General features: G+C 44.5%; 1 protein-coding gene across 1 annotated transcript in view; it reads right to left on the minus strand.

Annotated features, from left to right (window-relative positions):
• Window positions 1–22,017, minus strand: part of LOC127582165 (protein Niban 2-like) — a 212,558-nt gene extending 190,541 nt beyond the window's left edge. Inside the window, exon 1 of the mRNA XM_052037227.1 lies at window positions 21,780–22,017. Within this exon, the coding sequence (XP_051893187.1) occupies window positions 21,780–22,002 (223 nt within the window). The 5' untranslated portion in view covers window positions 22,003–22,017. The remainder of the gene's footprint in view (window positions 1–21,779) is intronic.
• Window positions 22,018–22,678: the final 661 nt, after the last annotated feature.

Here is a 22,678-nt window from a genome sequence, read left to right on the forward strand (position 1 = left end):
TCTTTCACCAAGGCAGAAATCAACTCCACCCTACTCCATTTAAACTGCCTTTTTAATTTGCATGCACAAACATATAATCACCAACGTCTACACTGGTTGGACTCCAGTTACATGACATTCAATGTGCAGTGTATGATGACAGACAGCAAGACTGAAACTGCTAGTGGCAAAATACGCACACATTTTCACAAAGTTGTTATTCATAGGGACCTGGAGTTTTCATTGAATTATATAATGCATAGAACAGGAAAAGTTCTTTCAACAGAATACACAGATGTTTTATCACAACATTAACATATCCTTATATTCCCGTGTTTATCTGGCCTCCCCTCGAGGGAAACATCTTAAATATCACCAATGACAAAAAAAAGACTTCAATACAAAGCAAAATACCAGGTACTGGATACCCTAATGATGGCTAAACCACATTAATTGGCTATTTGACAAAAGCAGTTGGTAAGCAAGGATAAACTTTGGGTATTCTGAGATACTTCAGGACATTGCTAAACTAGTATCTGCTTCTTGGAATATTTCCAAGAGTACGTCTTACCTAAATTTAACTTGTTTCTGGCTTGGAACTACCACTAATTATGTGCAAAAAATGGTTTTACAGCAAGATGGGCTGAACAGAGTGGTACAATAAAGACCTACATGAAACTTCAGAAAGCATCATGTATGATAAAGTAACCCTACCAACTTTGACCCAATCATACCATAAATAATGTCATTTCAGTGGTTTGATATCTTCAGAAATGTGGAAAACAAGAAAATATGGACACAAAAGAAATAATTACCATCTAGCTTTTCATGACAGTGAGCCAAGACAGAGTATGCAGGAAGATTCAGCCATAGTGAGCAGTGAAAATCAAAAAAAAACTTCAAACCCTAAGGCAAATGCTAGAAATACCCAGCAGTTCAGACAGCACCTATGGAAAAGGTAACAGATCAATGACTCTTCACCCAAGTCATTGGCCTGAAACAAACTTTATTTCCCTCTTCATTGATGCTGCATGACCTGCTGAGTACTTCCAGCATTTTGTTTTTATTTGTAAGCATTGCTTTCACCACTAAGCCTGGTTTGTGTTACTTGTTTAATCCTTATATTCAAAGGCATTCTGAGATCTATAAACCCCAATCTAACATGATGTGGGCAGGGCATGAGCCACAAATCTTTCTTACACCTTTAAATGTCAGGTCACCCCATTACAGGAAGGATGTGGAGACTTTGGAAAGGGTGCAGAAGAGATTTACTGGAATGCTGCCTGGATTAGAGGGTATACAAACATGGGTCGTTTTCTCTGGATCAGAGGCTGAAGGGTGACCTGACGGAATTTTCTAAGATTATGAGGCATAGATAGGGTAGACAGACAGAATCTTTTTTCCCCAGGGTAGAAATGTCAGGTTCTAGAGGACATGTGTTTAAGGTGAGAAGGGGGAAGTTCAAAGTACAAGTTTTTTCTTGTGCACAGAGTAGTAGCCGTCTGGAGCAGGCTGGAAATGTTAGAAGCAATTATGGAGATGATGCTTAAGAGGCTGTTTCATGGACACATGAATATGCAAGAAATGGAGGGATATAGATCATGTACAGGCAAGAGAGAATTAGTTTAGTTCAGCATCATGTTTGACGCAGACACTGTGGGCCCAAGGGCCTGCTCCTGTGCCGTACTGTTCTGTGTTCGAAATGCATTAATTACTACCAGTGAGTAACTCCACATTCTACATATTCTCAGAAGGAAGGCATCTTTCAGAATCCTTGCTAGATTTAGTGACAGTCTCATATTTGTGGTCGCTAGTTCTGGTCTCCCACGAATGGGAGCATCTTCTCTATGGCTACCTTTTCAAATCCTTGCATAATCTTGCAGACTTTCATCGGGTCTCCTCCTAACCTCTGTCAAAGACATTTAAGAGTCTATGTAATGCTGCAAAAGGTTGAAAGAGAGAAAAATAATGCAATCAACTCTAGAGCTGTTCTGGGAGATTGCTTATCAAGATTTCCTATCTAAATGTAGTTTGGTTTTGGCTTTGAATTAATTATGATTGTTGCAAAAACTGGCTTTTTTTTGAAATACAATCAATATTTTTCATCTGCAAATCAGTCATGCAGTGAATTAAAAACAAGTAAATCTGAAGGCTGCAATGTACCAAGTTTGAAGATGTTCCTCAAGCAAGGAGCTTTGTTGGAACATTGCAGTAGGCCAAAGAGAGGAGTGGGATGAAGAATTAAATTAACAAATAACTGGAAGTTCAAGGTCAACCTGAACATAAGCACTTGTATAGCGGTGATCCAATTTGCATTCAGATACCCAAAGTAAAGCAGAGATACTGTGAGAACTGAATGCAGTATACTGTATTGGTATGGACTGCACCAATCTCAGTCACACTTTGGCAAAATGTCACTTAGTTACAACGACAATGGTCTAAAGTTAGGAGGGAGGGAACTCGCTGAATGGGTTCAAATTGCAGGATCTCTCATTCATCATTCAGTTTAATTTCCTAAATGCAGAAACCTCATGTTAAAGTTAGCACAAAGTTGTACTCCACTGCTCTCCTGTCCACAAGTAAAGTTATTGTATCTTGGCAAGAGGAAGAAAGATCATAAACAAACTTTGAAAAATTCATTTTAGTTTGATGGAATAATGTCCCTTACTTTTAAGAACTTTGCCCCGTCACGAAATGCCTAACAGAGCCAACTAAGTGTAATTAGGAACTCACCATTAGGGATGTTGGCATGTATAATTTATGTTTATGTTTTTCTTGTGAATGCAGCGATATGATGCTACGTGCCTGTGATGCCGCTGCAATAAGTTTTTCACTGCACCTATGCATATGACAATAAACTCGACTTCAAGAGATCACTGACATTGGTTCATTTATCCTTCCAGTGAATTTGATGGATTTTGCGAAGACAGCATTGGTGGGATCTTTCGAGTGGCTGTAGGTGCCTGCTGCAGGTAGCCCAGATTTGGAAAAGGGTGGGGATCACCGCTGCCTGATAGACCATGAGCTTTATGCCATGTATAAGGCCATGATCTTCAAGCACCCTATTTTCCTCATTCATGGAACACAGAACAGGAAAAGACCCTTTGACCCCTGACTGACCATTATGTCAATCTAAACCAATTCCATCTGCCTGCATATGGTCCGTATCCTTCTATTCCCTGCCTGTTCACGTCTATCCAAATGCCTCTTAAACATTGCTATCATATCTGCCTCTAACGTATCCCCTGGGAGCATGTTCCAGGCATCAACCACACTGTATTTAAAAAAAAACTTGCCTCACAAGCCCCCTTTAAACTTTCCCCGTCTCACTTCGCACCTGTGCCCTCTAGTACTGACATTTCCACTTTGGAAAAAAGACTATCTACCCTGTCCACACGTCCTGTAATTTTTTTTATGCAGGCAACACCTGCAATACCACTATTTGGGTGATGGAAATTCACCCAAATAAAATTCACAATGCTACCTAAATATCTGAGATACAGAATAAAATTTGGTCTTACAAAATTAATGTATAATTTTTTAAAACTTGCATCACTTGACACATGCACAGGTGATGCAGCTTCACGTTACAGGAAATTGCAAGACACAACCATTTTCTGAGAACACAACTGCAACCACCTGTAAAACAGGGGTCACCTGTACATCCAGCAGGTTGCCCCTCAGCCTCCAACACTCCAAAGAAAACAATACAAGTTTGTCCAACCCCTTCTTATAGCTAATACACTCCAATCCATGTAACATCCTATTGACCTTCTTCCGCACCTTCACCAAAGCCTCCATATCCTTATGATGTGGTGACCAGATCTGCGCATAATACTCCAAATGAGGCCTAACGAAAGTTTTCACAGCTGCAACATGACTTCCCAACTTTTATACTCAATGCCCCGACTGATGAAGGCAAGCATGCCGTATACCTTCTTTACCACCCGAGCCACTTAATTTGCCACTTTCAGGGAGCTATGGACTTGCACCCAAGATTCCTCTGTATATCAATGCTGGTAAGGGCTCTGCCATTTAATGTATACTTTTCTCTTGCATTTGATCTCCCAAAATACATCACCTCATACTTAAACTCCATCTGCCATTTCTCTGCCCAAATTTCCAACTGATCTAAATCCTACTGCATCCTTTGACAACCTTCCTCACTATCCACAACTCCACCAATGTTCATATCATCTTGCAAGCTTACTTATGACCACCTACATTCTCATCCAAATCACTTGTATATATTATAAACAACAGATCCCAGCACTGATCCTTGCAGAACACCATAAGTCACAGCCCTCCAGTCAGAAAAACACCCCTCCACCACAACACACTCAATTCTATCACCAAGCCAATTTTGTATCCAACTTACCAACTCCCCATGGATTCCTTCATTTATGTCTGCCTTCACTGAGAGGTAGTTTCCAACATATGGGAATTTGTCCATGTTTTCTAGGGTTTCACCATGAACCTTTATTGTCAGAGGTCATTGTTGTGCAGTGAGTCAAGTTGGTAAAGGACCTTTGACTTTTGACTTTGAGTGCAAGGCCTGTTCTCTTGTATGGTTCAGTAAACAAGTCAACAATGGCTTGAAGCTCACCTGCATATCGCAGCTCAACTACTATGGTTCAGACGACCTTGGTTTTGGAGTTTGAAGTTTGTAGGTTGAAGTTTGTCTAATAATTCTGAAGATCAGCTCCACTCCTGCAGGAAACTTGTTGGAAGCAAGTTGCAATATTGCAGAGTGAAGCATCAGGGAATTAGGAAGAGTAGCTTGACGTTGTTGTAGAATTCATATCAAGGTTTGTCTGCAGTTTTAAAGCAAATGTAAAATAATGATTTATTTCTGTGGGCAGTGCATTTTGAGGAGGGTCCTCTATCGCCCTTTGATGGAGTCAAACGCTTTAAACATGGTCAAAAATAAACCATGTTGGTGCTGCTCTCTGCATTTTTCTTCAGTTGTCACATAGTAAAGATTACATTCACTGCTTCTTGATGAACAGAATCCATATTGCGATTCAGGGATCAGCACTTTGGCCACTGGGAGGTGACAACTGTAGAGCAGCCTGGCAATGATATTTTCTACAGCAAACAGGGAGACCCCTCTATTGTTACCAAAGTCAGACTTAATTGATATAATTCAGTATTTCAACACTGATGAGGTTTGTGTTTGAAAATGGCATCAGGGGTATGATAGTTTCCAGAACACAGAACAGTACAGCACAGGAACAGGCTTCTATCACATTTGCCTCCACCACCACTCCTGGCAGCGCATACCAGGCACCCACCACTGTGTAAAACAAACATTCCCTGCACATCTCCTCTGAACTAACTCCCTCTGACATGTCCTCTAGTATTAGACATTTCAACCCTGGGAAAAAGATACCAGCTGTCTACTCTATCTATGCCCCTCAAACTTCTAAACTTCTATCAGGACTCCCCTCAGCCTCCTTGCTCCAGAGTTTGTCCAACCTCTCCTCATAATACCATGCCCTCTAATCCAGGGCCTCTTCTGGAACCTCTTCTGCACCCTCTCCAAAGCCTTTCTATAATGGGGCAGCCAGAATTGAATGCAATACTCCAGATGCAGCCTAACTATAGTTTTATAAAGCTGCAATGTAACTTCCTGACTTGAACTCTATGCCTCGCCTAATAAAGACAAGCATGCCATACACCTTCTTTACTACTTTATCAACTTGTGCAGCCACTTTCAGGGAGCTATGACTTGGACCCCAAGATCCCTCTGTAAATCAAAACTATTAGGGGTCCTGCAATTAACTGTGTGCTGTCCTTTACATTTGTCCTTCCTTCTTATTGAAACATACCTGTCCTGTACTCTGTGCAGTTGGTCTTTAAAAAACCCCATGTCAGATGTGGACTTGCCCAAAAAACAGCTATTCCCAATTAACTCTCCCTAGTTTCTGCCTAATACTCTCGTAGTTTGCCCTACCCCAATTTAATACTCTCCCGCAAGGTCCATACTGATCCTTATTAATAGCTACCTTATGGGGTTGTGATCACTGTTTCCTAAATGTTCTCCCACTGAAAGGTCAGTCACCTGGCCACGCTCATTTCCTAATACCAAGTCCACTATGGCTCCTTCTCTAGTTGGATCATCTACATACTGATTTAAGAAATCCTCTTGGATGCATCTATGAAATTCTGCTCCATCTAAACCTTTTGCACAAAGGAGGTCCCAGTCTGTATAGCTACCCGATATGTCAAACTTCATCTCGAGCTGAATAAGCACTTATTAATACATAAACGCACTTTAACAGATATGAATACGTGGTGTTGATATGTTTTTAGTTTTGTTTTAGAGATGTTTTCATAGACTATTTTAGATATTTATCACTGTTCTCTTTGTTGCATTGATATGAGCTGGTGAGAAACAGTATTTCGTTTTTTTGTGTATGTAAATACTCAGAGATACGACAATAAAGCAAATCTTGAATCTTGAAGTTACGCACAACAACAACAACCCTGTTGTTTTGCACCTTTCCCTAATCTGCCTGCATATCTGTTCCTCAATGCCCTAGTGGCTATTGGAGGGGCGGGGATGGGGTTGGTCTGTCATATATTCCCATTTATTCCCAGAGCAACTGATGAAACGGTCATTTATCCATACCTCAAAGTCATACAGTCATAGAGAGATGATTGTTGTGGACCCAACAGCCCTAAGGCCAATTCAGGTGCATACCAACGACCCATTTTATACTAATTCCACAATAATCCCTTTTTCATTCTCTGGACATTCTATTCCACTCCCCCAGATTCTGCCACTCACCTACACATTGGAAGCAATTTACAATGGCCAATTACCTACCAAACCATTTGCCTTTGGGATGTGGGAGGATAGCAGACCACCTGAAGAAACCCACAGTCACACGGAGAACCTGCAAACTCCACAGAGACAGCACCCGAGGTCGGGTTGCTAGAACCGAGGTAGCGGCTTTACTAGGTGCACCACTGTTCTAAAAGTGAACATTGTCCTCTTGAAAAATACCAGTTTACTGCTTAACAGCAAATAATCCAGACAAGTGTGAGATAATGCACTTTGGGAGATCAAATCCTTGTAGAACATGGACACAGGGACCTTATGATTGTTAATGTAGAGGGATCTTGAGGTGTAAGAACATAGCTCGCTGAAAGTGGCAACAGGTGGATAGAGAAGCAGAGAGGCATTTGGCTTGCCTTCATTGGCTAAGGCACTGAGTACAAGAGTTCATATGTCATGTTGCAGCTGTACAAAACATTGGTTAGACCACATTTGGAGTACTGTGTACAGTTTTGGTCACCACATTATAAGAAAGCCATGGTAGCAAGAGAAAGTGTGAGAAGAGATTCACCGGGATGTTACCCGAAATAGGGGGCTGTAGTTATGAGGAGAGATTGGATAAACTGGGAGGCTGAGTGACCTTATAAAAGTTACAAAATTATGAGGGGCACAGATAGGATAGATAGAACCTTTTTCCCAGGGCAAGATAGTCTAGAACTAGAGGGCACAAGTTTAAGGTGAGAGGGGCAAAGTTTAAGGTCTGAGGGGTAACTTTTCCCCCCACATAGGTTGTGGTTAATTTGCTAAAGGAGGTGGTAGAGGCAGATACAATTACAATGTTCAAAAGGCATTTGGACAGGTAGTTGGAAAGGCATAGAGATGTACAGGATTAGCGTAGATAGGCATCAGGGGCAGCATGGGCAAGGTCGGCCAAACAGGGCCGTTTCCGCACTGTACAATTCTAGCAATCTTGAAGGGATTAATAAGATGCAGACATTGTAAAATGCAATTTACCAATAATGACTATGTTCCCAGGCTCTTTAACTACAGCACTGTATTTTCTTTTGAAATATAAACATTGATTTAAATTGACTTCTGAATTCTCTTAAACCTAAAGCTCAGCTCCAGTAACTGCCAAGTGTCCTCAAGCTGGGAATTTGGGTGTTGCCTTTCTAAACAAGTCTCCTTTCACTGCTGACTGTTCCCATGGCCCATGGTGCTGTTGTTTGTATTCATGCTATTCCTATCTTCATCATACGATCTTCTGATTTGGCTGGGGGTGGGGGGGGGGGGGGGGGGCGGGCAGTGACAGAGTAGAGATTAAAGACTCCATACGAAATTCTAGTTTAGAAAACCTTTGCTTACTATAATAAGATGGAAAAATAGATATTCACCAATAGAAGGAATTACTTCCATCCTTTTAAATTTAAACAAACTAAATTTGTGTTACCACTTCAAAAATTCACAATTTGAGTTGAAGGTCAATATTCATCTTCAGTCAATCCTGAACTTCACATGGCATCTAATCCACTTCAAGCAAGCTTGACAGAGCTTTCCAGGCCAGCAAACTCAACACATTAGAATAGAATTTTAAAATTATTTAAAAAGTTTATTCAGATAATGCAATTTGGGATTAGATATTTTAAATTAATGTCTAATTTCCAGCAAGAAATCGCAGCTTAGGTAATATATCAGAGTTTGTACAGTACCTGGCATGTGCTTTATGGCTGCCCAATATAACTGAGGAACACCAGGAACTATAAACCAAGTGTTGAGTCTCAGCCATCAGAATTAAGTAACATGGGTGTCAAGAACATTGTCCTTGCTTACTTGCATTCCAGGAAACAGCATGATAGAGAATTCATAGCCATACTATTTCACAATGGAAATCAAAGCCTTTCACTCTTACCGAGCAGAACTGCAGCTTGTGAGCGGACAACAGAAGGTAGAAAGTTCACCAGAATATTACCTTCAGCATTGCTAATTACATGTCACAATTCATTTGAATAAAATTAGATTTCAGTTTTAAGTAAACTTTTAACTAGCTTCATCGTATAACATACATGCACAGCTTGAAAACTATTTATTTTGAAACAAATTTACCACTATAGGAAATTTTGAAAATTGGAGTCAGGGGTGAATTAATCCTAGTAGAACTACTTTGCAAAGATTCCAATCTGCTGACTAATTAAGTCCTGAACAAATAAAATGAATAGATACAACTGCACGCTCTGTTGGAGCTTTTTTTGTGGAGTCGGAAGAGAGCAGGGATGGTGGTTGGTTGGGGGAGAAGCTGCAGGGGGTGGTGTTGAAACTAGTGGAATGAGAGTAAAGGTGCCAAAATCTATTCGCAATGCAAGTGTCGGTGGCTTAGTACCAATAGCAAAATGTCACAAAAAAATGCCCCAGAACACTCCGCAAAAAGATGCGTTTCAATGTACATGTGACTAATAAAGATATCTTATCTTTTACACTAGGACCCCCGGGAAGTGGGATTAACCTAAAGTCCATTTATGGCCAGGATGGCCTTGACAACTGCTACACACTTCTATGACTTAGAACACATTGGGAATTTTTATTAGGTTAAAGACAATATTCATCGGCATACTGGATCTTAACCTGAGGCCAAGGTATTTGGCAACTCAAAAAGCTGAAGTTTTACAAGGCACATGGGACTGTCCAAATTACAACCTACAGCAATACTCTGATATTCGGCACCATCAGGAATTTGACGGTATCCAACTGGCAAATTCTCTGTTCTATTGGATATTACTCTTATTAATACCCCAATACATTTTTAATTCACTTTTTTAAAAGATGTTATACGGTAGTTATTAAAAATATACTAAATTGAAGTTTCCAGTGATCCCATGAGTTTAAAGAGAGCATGAGAATCGGAGTTCCCACGTGCCAGATACTGAACCACTTGGGATTTCCAAACTATGAGATAGAATTTTACTTTATATCATGTCCTTTCCCAGATGAGTCTCTGGAAAGTGCTGTTTGCAGTGATGGTGCTAGAGTCCCCCAATTAACACAACACCACCCCCTCCCCCCCACACCAATCGTTGTCTCTTAAATAGGAACCACTTAGTAATCCCCACTATCAGGAGAAAGAAAGGATTTCAAACCATAACAGGATCTAGAACATTGTAACATTATAATTTATATTATCAAGTGAAGCAAATTGCTGGAAAGGAAACATTTTCAACTGACACGAAAGCTATCAGGCTAAGGTACTGAAATTATGACATTTTACTGGGGCCACACAACACAAGGGAATTAAGTCATTTTTTTCCCCCTTCATCAGACTATAAATGCTTCTAAAATAAAACCAGAAAATACTGGAAATGTTCACAGGTCAGGAAGCAAATGTGGAGAGAGAAACAGTAAATATTTCAGGTCAAGGACCTTTCATAAATCAAATTTTAAACTGAGGAATACCTGTAACCAAGGCATACACAATTTAAGATGATTTAAAAGATCAACCAGCAATCTATCACAGTACCCTTCAACAAAAAAGCAAGCCATCTCTATTTTTATTTTAGACAGCTACCTGCAATGTGTTGGTGTAGACCACTATATTACCACACTGATCAATGCAGAGTCAAGTCCAACATTCCCAAAGATAGGAAGGTGGAACTTAACTAGATCAGTCATGATGTTACTTTACAGTGGAGCAGGTTCAAAGGGTCACAAGTCCTATTTCTTGGTTCTGTTATGCTCTGCTAAGAGGCTGGAGTCACAGAACCTGCCTTGATTAGACTCCAGAAAATCCCAAGGATTTACAGAACTGTTTCACCATGGAAAGAGGCCATTCAGCCCAAAAAATCATACTGGCTCAAATCAAGAGTACACCAGCTTGTCCCTCTCTCCCCAAAGGCCTTCAATTTCTTTTTATCTCAGACACTTATCCAAGCTGCCTTTTGAACAGTACATTTTATTTTACTTTTAAAGCATAGCCACAACTTCTTCCACTGAGGCAAGAGAGCTGCCAGCTGAACCAAACCTGAAACTGTAGATGAAAATTTAAAAATTGCAGATGCTGGAACTCCAGAATAAAAATAGACATGTTTCCAACATAACTAGGTTTCTCTTCCCAAAGATGCTTCCTGACCCGAGTGCTTCCAGCATTTTCTGATTTTATTCCTGATATTGTAGTGCAGACCTGCAGAAGATTCATTCTATTATCTTAGGGAAAAAATAGTAAACAAACATAGAAACAGTAAAAATTGAGAAACCTATATTGCTGGTTACACGTTGATCAGTGGCATCGGTCCTCATTGAGTACAGTACAAGTAAATTTCAATATTAATTAGAGGTGTGACAGAATGAAGAGTTTCAAATAAACAACAAAATGAGTACTCAACACCAAGTTATGGCTCCTTAATCTTATCTACAAGTCCATGCTGGAAGCCAGGCTCTGCTATGTTCAACAGACAGCAAGGTACCATTCACTGAACACAAAAATTATTATTCATCTCTCTTAAAAGCTAGTCTCTTAAAATGTAAATAAAATAATATTCAAATTAGTTTGGAAAGCCAAACCAGCATAGGACTTATACTATGAATGGTAGGGCACCAGGGAGTCTAATAGAACAGAGGGACCTAGGAGTACAAGTGCATAGTTTGCTGAAAGCAGCATCACAGGTGGACAAGGTGGTGAAAAAGGTGTTTAGCACGCTGGCCTTCATCAGTCAGGGCATTGAGTATAGGAATTGGGACATTTATGTTGTAGTTGTTCAAGTTGTTTGTGAGGCCACACTTGGAGTACTATGCACAGTTTTGGTCACCCAGGTATAGGAAAGATGTAGTTAAACTAGAAAGAGTGCAGAAAAGATTTGTGAGGATGTTGCCAGGACGAGAGGGCCTGAGTTATAGGGAGAGGTTGGCCAGGCTAGGTTTTCATTCCTTGGAACATAGGAGAATGAGGGGCGACCTTATGGAAGTGTTTAAAATTATGAGAGGCATCGGCAAGTTGGTCGGTAACAGTCTCTTCCCCAGGGTAGGGGAGTCCAAGACTAGGGGGCATAGATTAAGGATGAGAAGGGAAAAGACTTAAAAGGGACCCAAGGGACAATGTTTTCACACAGAGGGTGGTGAGTATATGGAACAAGCTGCCAGAGGAAGTGATAGAGGCAGGTACAATAGTATCATTTAAGAAGCACTTGGATAGGTACATGCAGGGGCAGGGCTTAGAGGGTTAAGAATATATTTCAACTCTTTAAAAAAGAAAATTGCTTGGTTATGCTATCCAGAGATGACGGGCTTTTAAGCTTGCAATTCATATATACACATCCAATATATCAACCAAACTACTGTAGCCAATGCAGCTCACGATTATTTCACTTAATCCACTGCCTTCAGACATATTAATAATAATTTAAAGTGGGGGGGGGGGGGTGGGAAGAACTATAAATCGGAGCCTATGCAAACATTCCAAAAGCAAAAGCAAAGCAAGGCTGATGCACCATATCATGGATGTTCAGGCTAGATCCTCAAATCAAGATCAGAAATGAATGGGTGATCAACAAGTATTAATTACAAAGAAAAAAAAATTCAGGGAATAGCCTATAGACCTACCCATGAATTCTGTGGTCCAAATGAATCTGCAAGTGCTTGGTGACTTCTTTTCAGAATTCAGAATTGTGCTCCCAGGAGGTGCAACAGGGAAAGCAATAAGTTTGGGATAAAGGATGTCACTTGGATTGAACAAAGGCTGGAAATGGTGTACCCCAGGGGTCTGTGCCATTTTTGCTCTTGATACAGTTTTTAAATGAGAAAGAGAGTTTCAGTACTCTACCTCGTGATAGCAGACTGACTTGCCTACTTTCATATTACATCTAGTTGGCAGTTTGGCTGAAAGAATCATGAGAGAAGGAGTGAATTGTAAGGCTACCAGGAATTAACAAGGGGGAATAGGACGAAGTTGCTCTGTTGGTGATCTTCAAAAGTATTTAACTGATCTTCCTATTTTATACCTTATCCTATATTCCTATCTTCCACAGAAATGCCTGCCTGTTCCCCGACAAGACAGTCCCCTATCACTATTGTCTGCCTAGGCTTTGTCCAACTCAGCTTTACAGTGGAGCCAGTCATGGTGTCACCAATCAGACTACTGCTGCTACTCTTCCCAGAGAGGCTATCCCTCCTCCCAACAGTATCCAAGCTGGTATACTTGCTTGAAAGAGGATTAGCCACAGGAGATTACTCCACTATCTGCCTACCTCTCCTGGCGGTCATCCATCTACCTGACTGAACATTTGGTATGACCACCTTCCTAAGACTACTATCTATGATGCTCCCTCTGCCTCCTGCATGCTCTTCAGCAAGTCCAATTGCCACTCTAACCAATTCATCTGGTCTGAGAAAAGTTGAAGCTGGAATACTTCCTACAAACAAAGTCATCTGGGACACTAGATTGCTCCCTGGAATTGTAATTGGTTTATTACACCAAGCCATGGTAGTGTAGCAGTTAGTGTAACGCTTTACAGCGCCATTGACCCGGGCTCAATTCCGGCCACTGTCTGTAAGGAGTTTGTACGTTCTCCCCGTGTCTGCGTGGGTTTCCTCTGGGTACTCCCCTTTCCTCCCACTTTCCAAAAGACATACAGGTAGGAAGTTTTGGGCATGTTATGTTGGCACCGGAAACATGACGACACTTGTGGGCTGCCCCCAGAACACACTACACAAAATGATGCATTTCACTGTGTGTTTCGATGTACGTGTGACTAATAAAGATATCTTATTATCACATGTACTGAGGGACAGTGAAAAGCTTGCCTTGCATACCATTCAATACACAGTGCATTGAGATAGTACAAGGTAAAACAATAACAGAATTCAGAATAAAGTGTAACAACTACAGAGAAAGTGTAGTGCAGGTAGACAATAACGAGGTCAAAATGAGGTAGATTATCTTATTGTACTAGGGAACTGTTCAATAGTCTTATAACAGCAGGATGGAAGCTGTCCTTGAGCCTGGTGGTATGTTTTCAGGTGTATCTTCTGCCCAACGGGAGGGGAGAAGAGCGAATGTCTGGGGTGGGCGGGGTCTTTGATTTTGCTGACTGCTTTACTGAGGCAGTGAGAAGTATAGGCAGAGTCCATGGAGAGGAGGCTGGTTTCTGTGATGTGCTGAGCTGTGTCCACAACATTCTGCGGTTTCTTGCTGTCACAGGCAGATCAGTTGCCATACCCTGTTCTCCAACATCTGTGTGCAGAAAAAATTTACGCAGATGTTGCCAGGACTAGAGCGCTTGAGTTATAGGAAGAGGTTGGCCAGACTAGGTCTTTATTCGTTGGAACATAAGAGAATGAGGGATGACATTATACAAGTGTTTAAAATTATGAGAGGCATAGATAAGGTGGACGGTAACAGTCTTTTCCACAGGGTAGGGGAGTCAAAACTAGGAGGCATAGGTTTAGGGTGAGGGGAGAAAAGATTTAAAAGGGACCCGAGAGCCAACCTTTTCACCCAAAGGGTGGTGAGTATATGGAATGAGCTGCCAGAGGAAGTGGTTGAGGCTGGTACAATAGTATCATTTCAGAAGCAGTTGGATAGGTACATGGAGGGGCGGGGCTTAGAGGGATATGGGCCAAACACAGGAAGTTGGGACCAGCTGGGTGGACACCTTGGTCGGCATGGATTCGTTGGGCTGAAGAGCCCGTATCCATGTTTTATGACTCTAACAGGAGGAGCATACCACTCCAGTGACTAACATTACTGCCCCTTTAATAAACAAGTGGACTTGGGGGAGAAAAGGAAAAACAAAATCTTACCTTGCCCTTACATTGTTGCTGTTTGCCCTCCTCACTGAGGCTCCGGGTCAGAAATCCCCATTAAAATGAAAGATTGTTCTGATTCTACAGCAGGTCTGCAGAATCAGGTACCCAAATGAAATGCTGGAGAATCCCAGCATGTCCAGACTCCACTACTGGACCCCATGTGAATTCCAGCAGCAGACCAACAAATATGGCAGCACATATCACTCAGTACTATTTGGTTTTATTATGTTATTTATTATATCTTACATTATGTATTATGCATTTATGTTTTTAACTGCTATTTGTTACAAAATTATTTTTTTTAATTATAAAATAAAATAATTGAAATATATATTGTGTTTAATCACTCAAGTAACAGCAATAGATTTTATCCCTACACATCTGAATGCAAGGTGAACTTACTCCTACTAGAATAACACTTGACAGAAGAGAACAAGATGCAGTGCATCAAATGCCAAACCCTCCAGTGACTCTCCTTGGGCTCAATTTGTGTAGCCTTAGACCAGACATTTTAAGAGATGGTTCATGAGATGAGACTGATTGTTTCAGAATCCTTTGAACTGCAGACTCCAATGAAAACAATCTAGATCATGCTGTAGAATGCCACACTTTCACAGAGATTCTCCATGCAATGCCACTACGAGCCTGAGAACATCTCTGCTCTGAAAGCATATCATTCTTCTTTGATAAGATATCTTTAACAGTCACATGTACATCGAAACATAGCGAAATGCATCTTTTGCATAGAGTGTTCTGGGGGCAGCCCGCAAGTGTTGCCACGCTTCTGGCGCCAACATAGCATGCCCACAACTTCCGAACCTGTACGTCTTTGGAATGTGGGAGGAAACAGTAGCACCCGGAGGAAACCCACGCAGTCACGGGGAGAACGTACAAACTCTTTACAGACAGCGGCCGGAATTGAACCCAGGCCACTGGCATTGTAATAACGTTACGCTAACTACTACGCTACCATAGCAGCTTGAGTACCATGACTTCTTTAGCCTCATAAGATCTTGCAATGCACCGTGCATATTTTCCCTCTCAAAGCAGTGGTTAACACAATATTGCATCATAAAAACTCATGTTTGAGTGAAGTCATTGAAATCCAGTGAGGTCATGGGGTGACAATTCAATGTTGATGAATACTTGGTTTAACTTGTTTAGATTAAACCAGTTCCTTGTCACAATACAATAGAATTTCAACATTAAAAGAAACAAAAATAGAACATACAAGCCTAGACAATCTATCATTCCACACTGCTCTCCAACTATGGGGATCTGCATGTTCAACATTAATCATTTCTTTCCAACCATGAAAGCTTTGCACAAATAAACACTTCTTGTAGTTAGCCATCATAAAACCAATATACAAGTCATACAAATGTAGAGAAAATACAAAACTAAAGCAACCTATTTTCATGCAATTTTACATATTTAAAAATGTGAAAGTATAAACCAAGAACTTAAAAAGAAAGTTGACAACATGCTGACCCTGTTAATTTAGCATTGAATAAAACTCAGGACAGATCTAGATAGCACAATAGTGGCAGCTTTCTCTAGTGGAAAACAACACTTTCTTCATACCAATCTACCCAAAAAAGTATCTTTCCAAAAGGTACATTGCAAATATTATGTTTAATATGTTCAAAATATTGCAAAGAAAACCTTCCAAAAATATTAAGGGATAACCAAGAAATACAGCAATTATCCACAATCATTAGTTTATGTTCAAATTTATTGTCGTGGGCATACCTACCCAAGGTATAAATGCCATGAAAATTAGCTTTTTGCAACATCAGCACAATGTATTACAAATATGACAAACATAAATTATATAAATTTAAATGAACATAAATTATACACAACTTAGACAACAGAACAAAAATAAACAAAAGTCATTAGTGCAGGTTGAGGGAAATATAGCCGAGGTAGAATTAGGGTTTTTCAGGTCAGTTCAAGAACCTGATGGCAGTGGGGAAGAAGCTGTTGTTGATCCTTAAGGTGTGGGTCTTCAGGCTCCTGCACCTCCAGCCTGATGGCAGCAATGAGAAGAGGGTATGGCCTGGTGGGTCCTTAATGATGGATGTCACCTTCCTGAGACATCACCACTTGTAGATGTCCTCGATGGTGGGGAGAGCTGTACCTGTGATGGAACTGTCCGAGTCCACCACTCTCTGTAGCATCCTGCATTCCTGTGCATTGGAGTTCCCATGCCAGGCCACGATGCAACCAGTCAAAATGCTTTCCACTGTATATATCCATAGAGGTTTGTCAGAGTATTCAAGGACATGCCAAATCTTAAACTTCTAAGAAAATAGAGATGCTGGTGCAACTTTTTCATGATTGCATCCATGTACTGTGCCCAGGACAGGTCCTCCGAGATGTTAACACCCAGGAACTTGAAGCTGCTCACCCTTTCCACCACAGACCCTTCCATGAGGACTGGTGCGTATTTACCCGACTTCCCCTTCCTAAAGTCCATAATCAGTTCCTTGGTTCCATAATCAGTTCCTTGGTTTTGCTAATGTTAAGTACAAAATTGTTGTTATAACACTACTCAACCAGCTGACCTATCTCACTCCCACATACCTCCTCATCACCATCCGTGATTCTGCCAACAATAGTGGTGTCATCAGCAAATTTGTAGGTGGTGTTGGAGCTATGCTTAGCCACACATTCGTAGGTAGAGAGTAGAGCAGGGGGCTAAGCACGCAGCCCAGAGGCGTGCCTGTGTTGATGGTCATTGAGGAGATGAGGTTTCTAATCCATACTGATTTTGGTCTCCCAGTGAGGAAGTCAAAGATTCAATTGCAGAGAAATGCACAGAGATCCAGGTCTTGGAGTTTAACAATAAGTTTTATGGGATGATGTGTTGAATGCCAAGCTGTAATCAATGAACACAGCCTGCATACTTGTTTCAGTTGTCCAGGTGGTCTAGAGCAGAGTGGTGAGCCAATGAGATAATGTCTGCTGCTGACCTATTGTGGCAATCAGTGAATTGAAGTGGGTCCAGGTCTTTGCTGAGGCAGGAGTTGATTCGAGCTATAACCAACCTTTCAAAGCATTTAATTACAATGGATGTAAGTGCCACCAGACACTAGTTGTTGAGGCAGGTCACCATGCTCTTCTTGGGCACCGGTACAACTGATGACACCTTGAAGCAAGTGGGGACCTCAGACCACAGAAGCAAGAAGTTGAAGATGTCCCCTGAAGGATGTCCTGACATCAGTCTCTGAGACTGAGATCACAGGGTCATCAGGTGCTGTGGGGACTTGAAGCAGGTGTGTCATTATTCTCCTTCTCAAAGTGTGCATAAAAGGCATTAAGCCCATCAGCAAGTGATGTGTCATTGCCACTTATGCAATTTGTTCTTGCCTTGTAGGAGGTAATGACATGCAAGCCCTGGCACAGCTATAGATCATTCAGCTATGTCTCCAGCTTTGACCGGAATTGCCTCTTCGCTCTTACAATAGTCTTCCAGAAGTCGTACCTGGACTTCTTGTAGATCCATGGATCGCCAGTCCTGAAACCACAGATCTAGCCCTTAACATACTTCACATCTCCTGGTTCATCCAGGGCTTCTGGTTTGGGAAGACCTGATATGTTTTTGTGGGAACATACTCGTCCCTGCAGGTGTTGAAGAAGTCACGAATGTGGCATGTTCATTCAGATCCACTGATGAATCCCTGAATATGGTCCAGTTCACCAATTCAAAGTAATCCTCTACACACTCCTCTGCCTCCCCGGTCATACCTTCGTGGTCCTCTCCACTGGTGCTGCACTCCTCAGTCTCTGCTTGTACAAAGGAAGCAGAAGCACGGCCAGGTGGTCAGATTTCCTGAAGTGCAGGCAACGGACGGCTTGGTAGGCACATGTGATGGTGGTGTAATAGTGGTCGAGTGTGTTGGGTCCTCTGGTGTTACAGCTGACATGCCACTAGTAGTCTGACAGAGGCTTCCTCAAGCTAGCCTGGTTGAAGTCCCCCGAGATAATGGGGAAGGTATTGGGGTGCGCCATTTTGAGCCTATTAATCACAGCGCTCAATTCCTCCAGTACCAACTTGACATCTGCCTGGGGTGGGATGTACACTGCAACCAGGATAACGGCTGAGAACTCCCTTGGCAGATAGTACGGATGACACTTGACCGCCAGATGTTCCAGCTCAGGGGAGCAGGACTGAGACACCACCACGTATGAGCACGACGAGTTAATCAAGAAGCAAACTCAGCCACGTCTGCCTTTACTTGATGACGACGCCTGATCCATGCAGTGGAAGTGGTGAAACATCTGCACTGGATGACCTTTTCTGGAGAGCTGAGGGTGAGCCAGAGTACACAAGCAGAAGGGGCCAGGGCAAGTGTCAACAGAAGGGTAATTAATTTCAACATCACCTCTTGCGCTCCATATTACATGCAGTCATGGGCCACATACATCCACAGACCAATGATCACATCTGATCATGAGAAAAAAGATCTGATAAAGCTTTAACTCTAATCTTCAGATTTCAAGAGTAGGGCTTTCCACAAATAGCTGTTATTCCCAAATCTTGTATTATTCCACTGGATACTGTATGTACTTGAGTTTTGAACAAATTCTGCATGGCCTATTTTGTAACACTCATAAGGTGGGCCAATACCTGATCCACACAGTGGGATTCTGCTTTCTTCCAATTGTCTTAGTCATACTTTAAGACAGAAACATTAACTGCAGTCACGTAGACCAGGACTATTCTAATTTCAGCCCCTAACTTGCGGCTAGTTAGTCATTCTCAGATGCACATTGGTGACTCAGCCCAGTTGGCAGAGTGAGCAGTGATTGGTTGAGATCAGCAACTTCAACATTTCAACCAGATCTTGATGGAGAATGTACAGCAAGGAAAATATTCCAGCTTGAAAAATTGAACCCAATCTCCTCAAAAATCTTACCCAAAAATACTGAGTCAATTACAACACCACACACCTAAGACATATCGCCACTCCATATCAACCCTAACCTTGTTTACTTGGGTGGGTAAAACCCCAAAGGTATGCTATATCATCAGGACTTCATTCATCTCCTCCAAGTTCTATTTAAACTGTTCTGAAACTTTCCATCAACACACTCAATTCTACATGAACTATTTCTTAAGTTGCCCTATCCTTGCTCCTCCCATTCCTGCAAATAACTGTGTGCAAGGATTTTATAAACATTTTTTTATATAAAAGACAACTCTGGCACTCCTGGTGCTACCACAGGACACATTAGATCTGCTGTCACGTCTACCAAAATCCCACCAGACATACCCTGCAAAATGGAAACACCGTGACAACGACACCACCACCACCACCACTACCACCTCCTTGCTACAAGTACTCGTCCAACTGCAACCAGTTTAGTAGAACCTGTAACATTAGTTATTCTTGAATTTTAAAAAAAGGGCAGTATGGCTCTGCACTTTTCATGGGTGCAGACTGGCTCCATTTCTCTGGAGAAACTATCAGCATCACGAGTCTAAGCTGCACCAGGGAGTAGTAGGTGGGGAGGGGCTTCAAGGAATAGGGAGAGGGGGAGAGTTGGGACGGGGGGGAGAGAGTTGGGACGGGGGGGGGGGAGAGAGTTGGGACGGGGGGGAGAGAGTTGGGACGGGGGGGGGGAGAGAGTTGGGACGGGGGGGGGGAGAGAGTTGGGACGGGGGGGGGGAGAGAGTTGGGACGGGGGGGGGAGAGAGTTGGGACGGGGGGGGGAGAGAGTTGGGACGGGGGGGGGAGAGAGTTGGGACGGGGGGGGAGAGAGTTGGGACGGGGGGGGAGAGAGTTGGGACGGGGGGGGAGAGAGTTGGGACGGGGGGGGAGAGAGTTGGGACGGGGGGGGAGAGAGTTGGGACGGGGGGGGAGAGAGTTGGGACGGGGGGGGAGAGAGTTGGGACGGGGGGGGAGAGAGTTGGGACGGGGGGGGAGAGAGTTGGGACGGGGGGGGAGAGAGTTGGGACGGGGGGGGAGAGAGTTGGGACGGGGGGGGAGAGAGTTGGGACGGGGGGGGAGAGAGTTGGGACGGGGGGGGAGAGAGTTGGGACGGGGGGGGAGAGAGTTGGGACGGGGGGGGAGAGAGTTGGGACGGGGGGGGAGAGAGTTGGGACGGGGGGGGAGAGAGTTGGGACGGGGGGGGAGAGAGTTGGGACGGGGGGGGAGAGAGTTGGGACGGGGGGGGAGAGAGTTGGGACGGGGGGGGAGAGAGTTGGGACGGGGGGGGAGAGAGTTGGGACGGGGGGGGAGAGAGTTGGGACGGGGGGGGAGAGAGTTGGGACGGGGGGGGAGAGAGTTGGGACGGGGGGGGAGAGAGTTGGGACGGGGGGGGAGAGAGTTGGGACGGGGGGGGAGAGAGTTGGGACGGGGGGGGAGAGAGTTGGGACGGGGGGGGAGAGAGTTGGGACGGGGGGGGAGAGAGTTGGGACGGGGGGGGAGAGAGTTGGGACGGGGGGGGAGAGAGTTGGGACGGGGGGGGAGAGAGTTGGGACGGGGGGGGAGAGAGTTGGGACGGGGGGGGAGAGAGTTGGGACGGGGGGGGAGAGAGTTGGGACGGGGGGGGAGAGAGTTGGGACGGGGGGGGAGAGAGTTGGGACGGGGGGGGAGAGAGTTGGGACGGGGGGGGAGAGAGTTGGGACGGGGGGGGAGAGAGTTGGGACGGGGGGGGAGAGAGTTGGGACGGGGGGGGGAGAGAGTTGGGACGGGGGGGGGAGAGAGTTGGGACGGGGGGGGAGAGAGTTGGGACGGGGGGGGAGAGAGTTGGGACGGGGGGGGGAGAGAGTTGGGACGGGGGGGGGAGAGAGGTGGGACGGGGGGGGGAGAGAGTTGGGACGGGGGGGGGAGAGAGTTGGGACGGGGGGGGAGAGAGTTGGGACGGGGGGGGAGAGAGTTGGGACGGGGGGGGAGAGAGTTGGGACGGGGGGGAGAGAGTTGGGACGGGGGGGAGAGAGTTGGGACGGGGGGGAGAGAGTTGGGACGGGGGGGAGAGAGTTGGGACGGGGGGGAGAGAGTTGGGACGGGGGGGAGAGAGTTGGGACGGGGGGGAGAGAGTTGGGACGGGGGGGAGAGAGTTGGGACGGGGGGGGAGAGGAGGTTGGGACGGGGGGGGAGAGGGAGGGTTGGGACGGGGGGGGAGAGGGAGGGTTGGGACGGGGGGGAGAGGGAGGGTTGGGACGGGGGGGGGAAGAGTTGGGACGCGGGGGGGACCGATTGTAGCCGTTTGTTACCTGAGATGAAAAGCCGCCGGTTTTCGTCCAGGTGAGTGGATATCACATCGCCCATGGCCGAAGAGCGGACAGCCGCAACAACACTCCGCTCCCGCACAGTAAGGTGGTCTCGCCGACTGCAGCCCGACCGCTCGCTGCTCCACCGCCGACTGCAGCCCGACCGCCCCGCCCGCGCGCCCTCACATTCCCCGCTCTGGGTGGAGCGCGAACCCCTGCCGCGCATGCGCCCTCTGCCGCACATTCTTGGCAGCGCTGCGCCCCATCGGCCCAGCGCCGGGTTCGGGGCGACTCCCGAGGGGCCGCCGCAAAATCCCGGTGGGGAATCGCCAAATGATCCAGGCCAACGGGAAAGAATGAGCGCTAAGGGAGCGGAAGCCTGAGGGAGCGCTGTACCGTGGGCTGGGCAGTGTCGAGGGAGCGCCGCACTGTAGGCAGCCAGGACTGAGGGAGCGTCAAGCGAATACGATTCAGAGGAACATTGTCATTCAGTAACATCATGGCTGATCTTTTCTCTCAGCTGATGAAGCTTACAGGCGTGAGATAGATGGGCTGGTTGAGTGGTGTCTCAACAACCTCGCACTTAACGTCAGCGAGACCAGGGGAGGTTGGGAGAGCACACACCGGGCCTCATTGAGGGGTCGGGGTAGAAAGGGTGAGCAGCTTCAAGTTCATTAGGCGTCAACATATCTTGGGCCCAACACATTGATGCAATCATAAAGAATGCATGCCAGCAGCTCTACTTCATTAGGAGTTTGAGGAGCTTGGTATGTCACCAAAGACCCTTGCAAATTTTTACAGCTGTACAGTGGAGAGCATTCTAAATGGTTGCATCACAGCCTGGTATGGAGGCTCCAATGCACAGGATCACAAGAGACTGTAGAAGGTTGTAGACTCAGCCA

This window comes from Pristis pectinata, chromosome 23 (genome assembly GCF_009764475.1).
Source record: "Pristis pectinata isolate sPriPec2 chromosome 23, sPriPec2.1.pri, whole genome shotgun sequence".
Lineage (NCBI taxonomy): Eukaryota > Metazoa > Chordata > Chondrichthyes > Rhinopristiformes > Pristidae > Pristis > Pristis pectinata.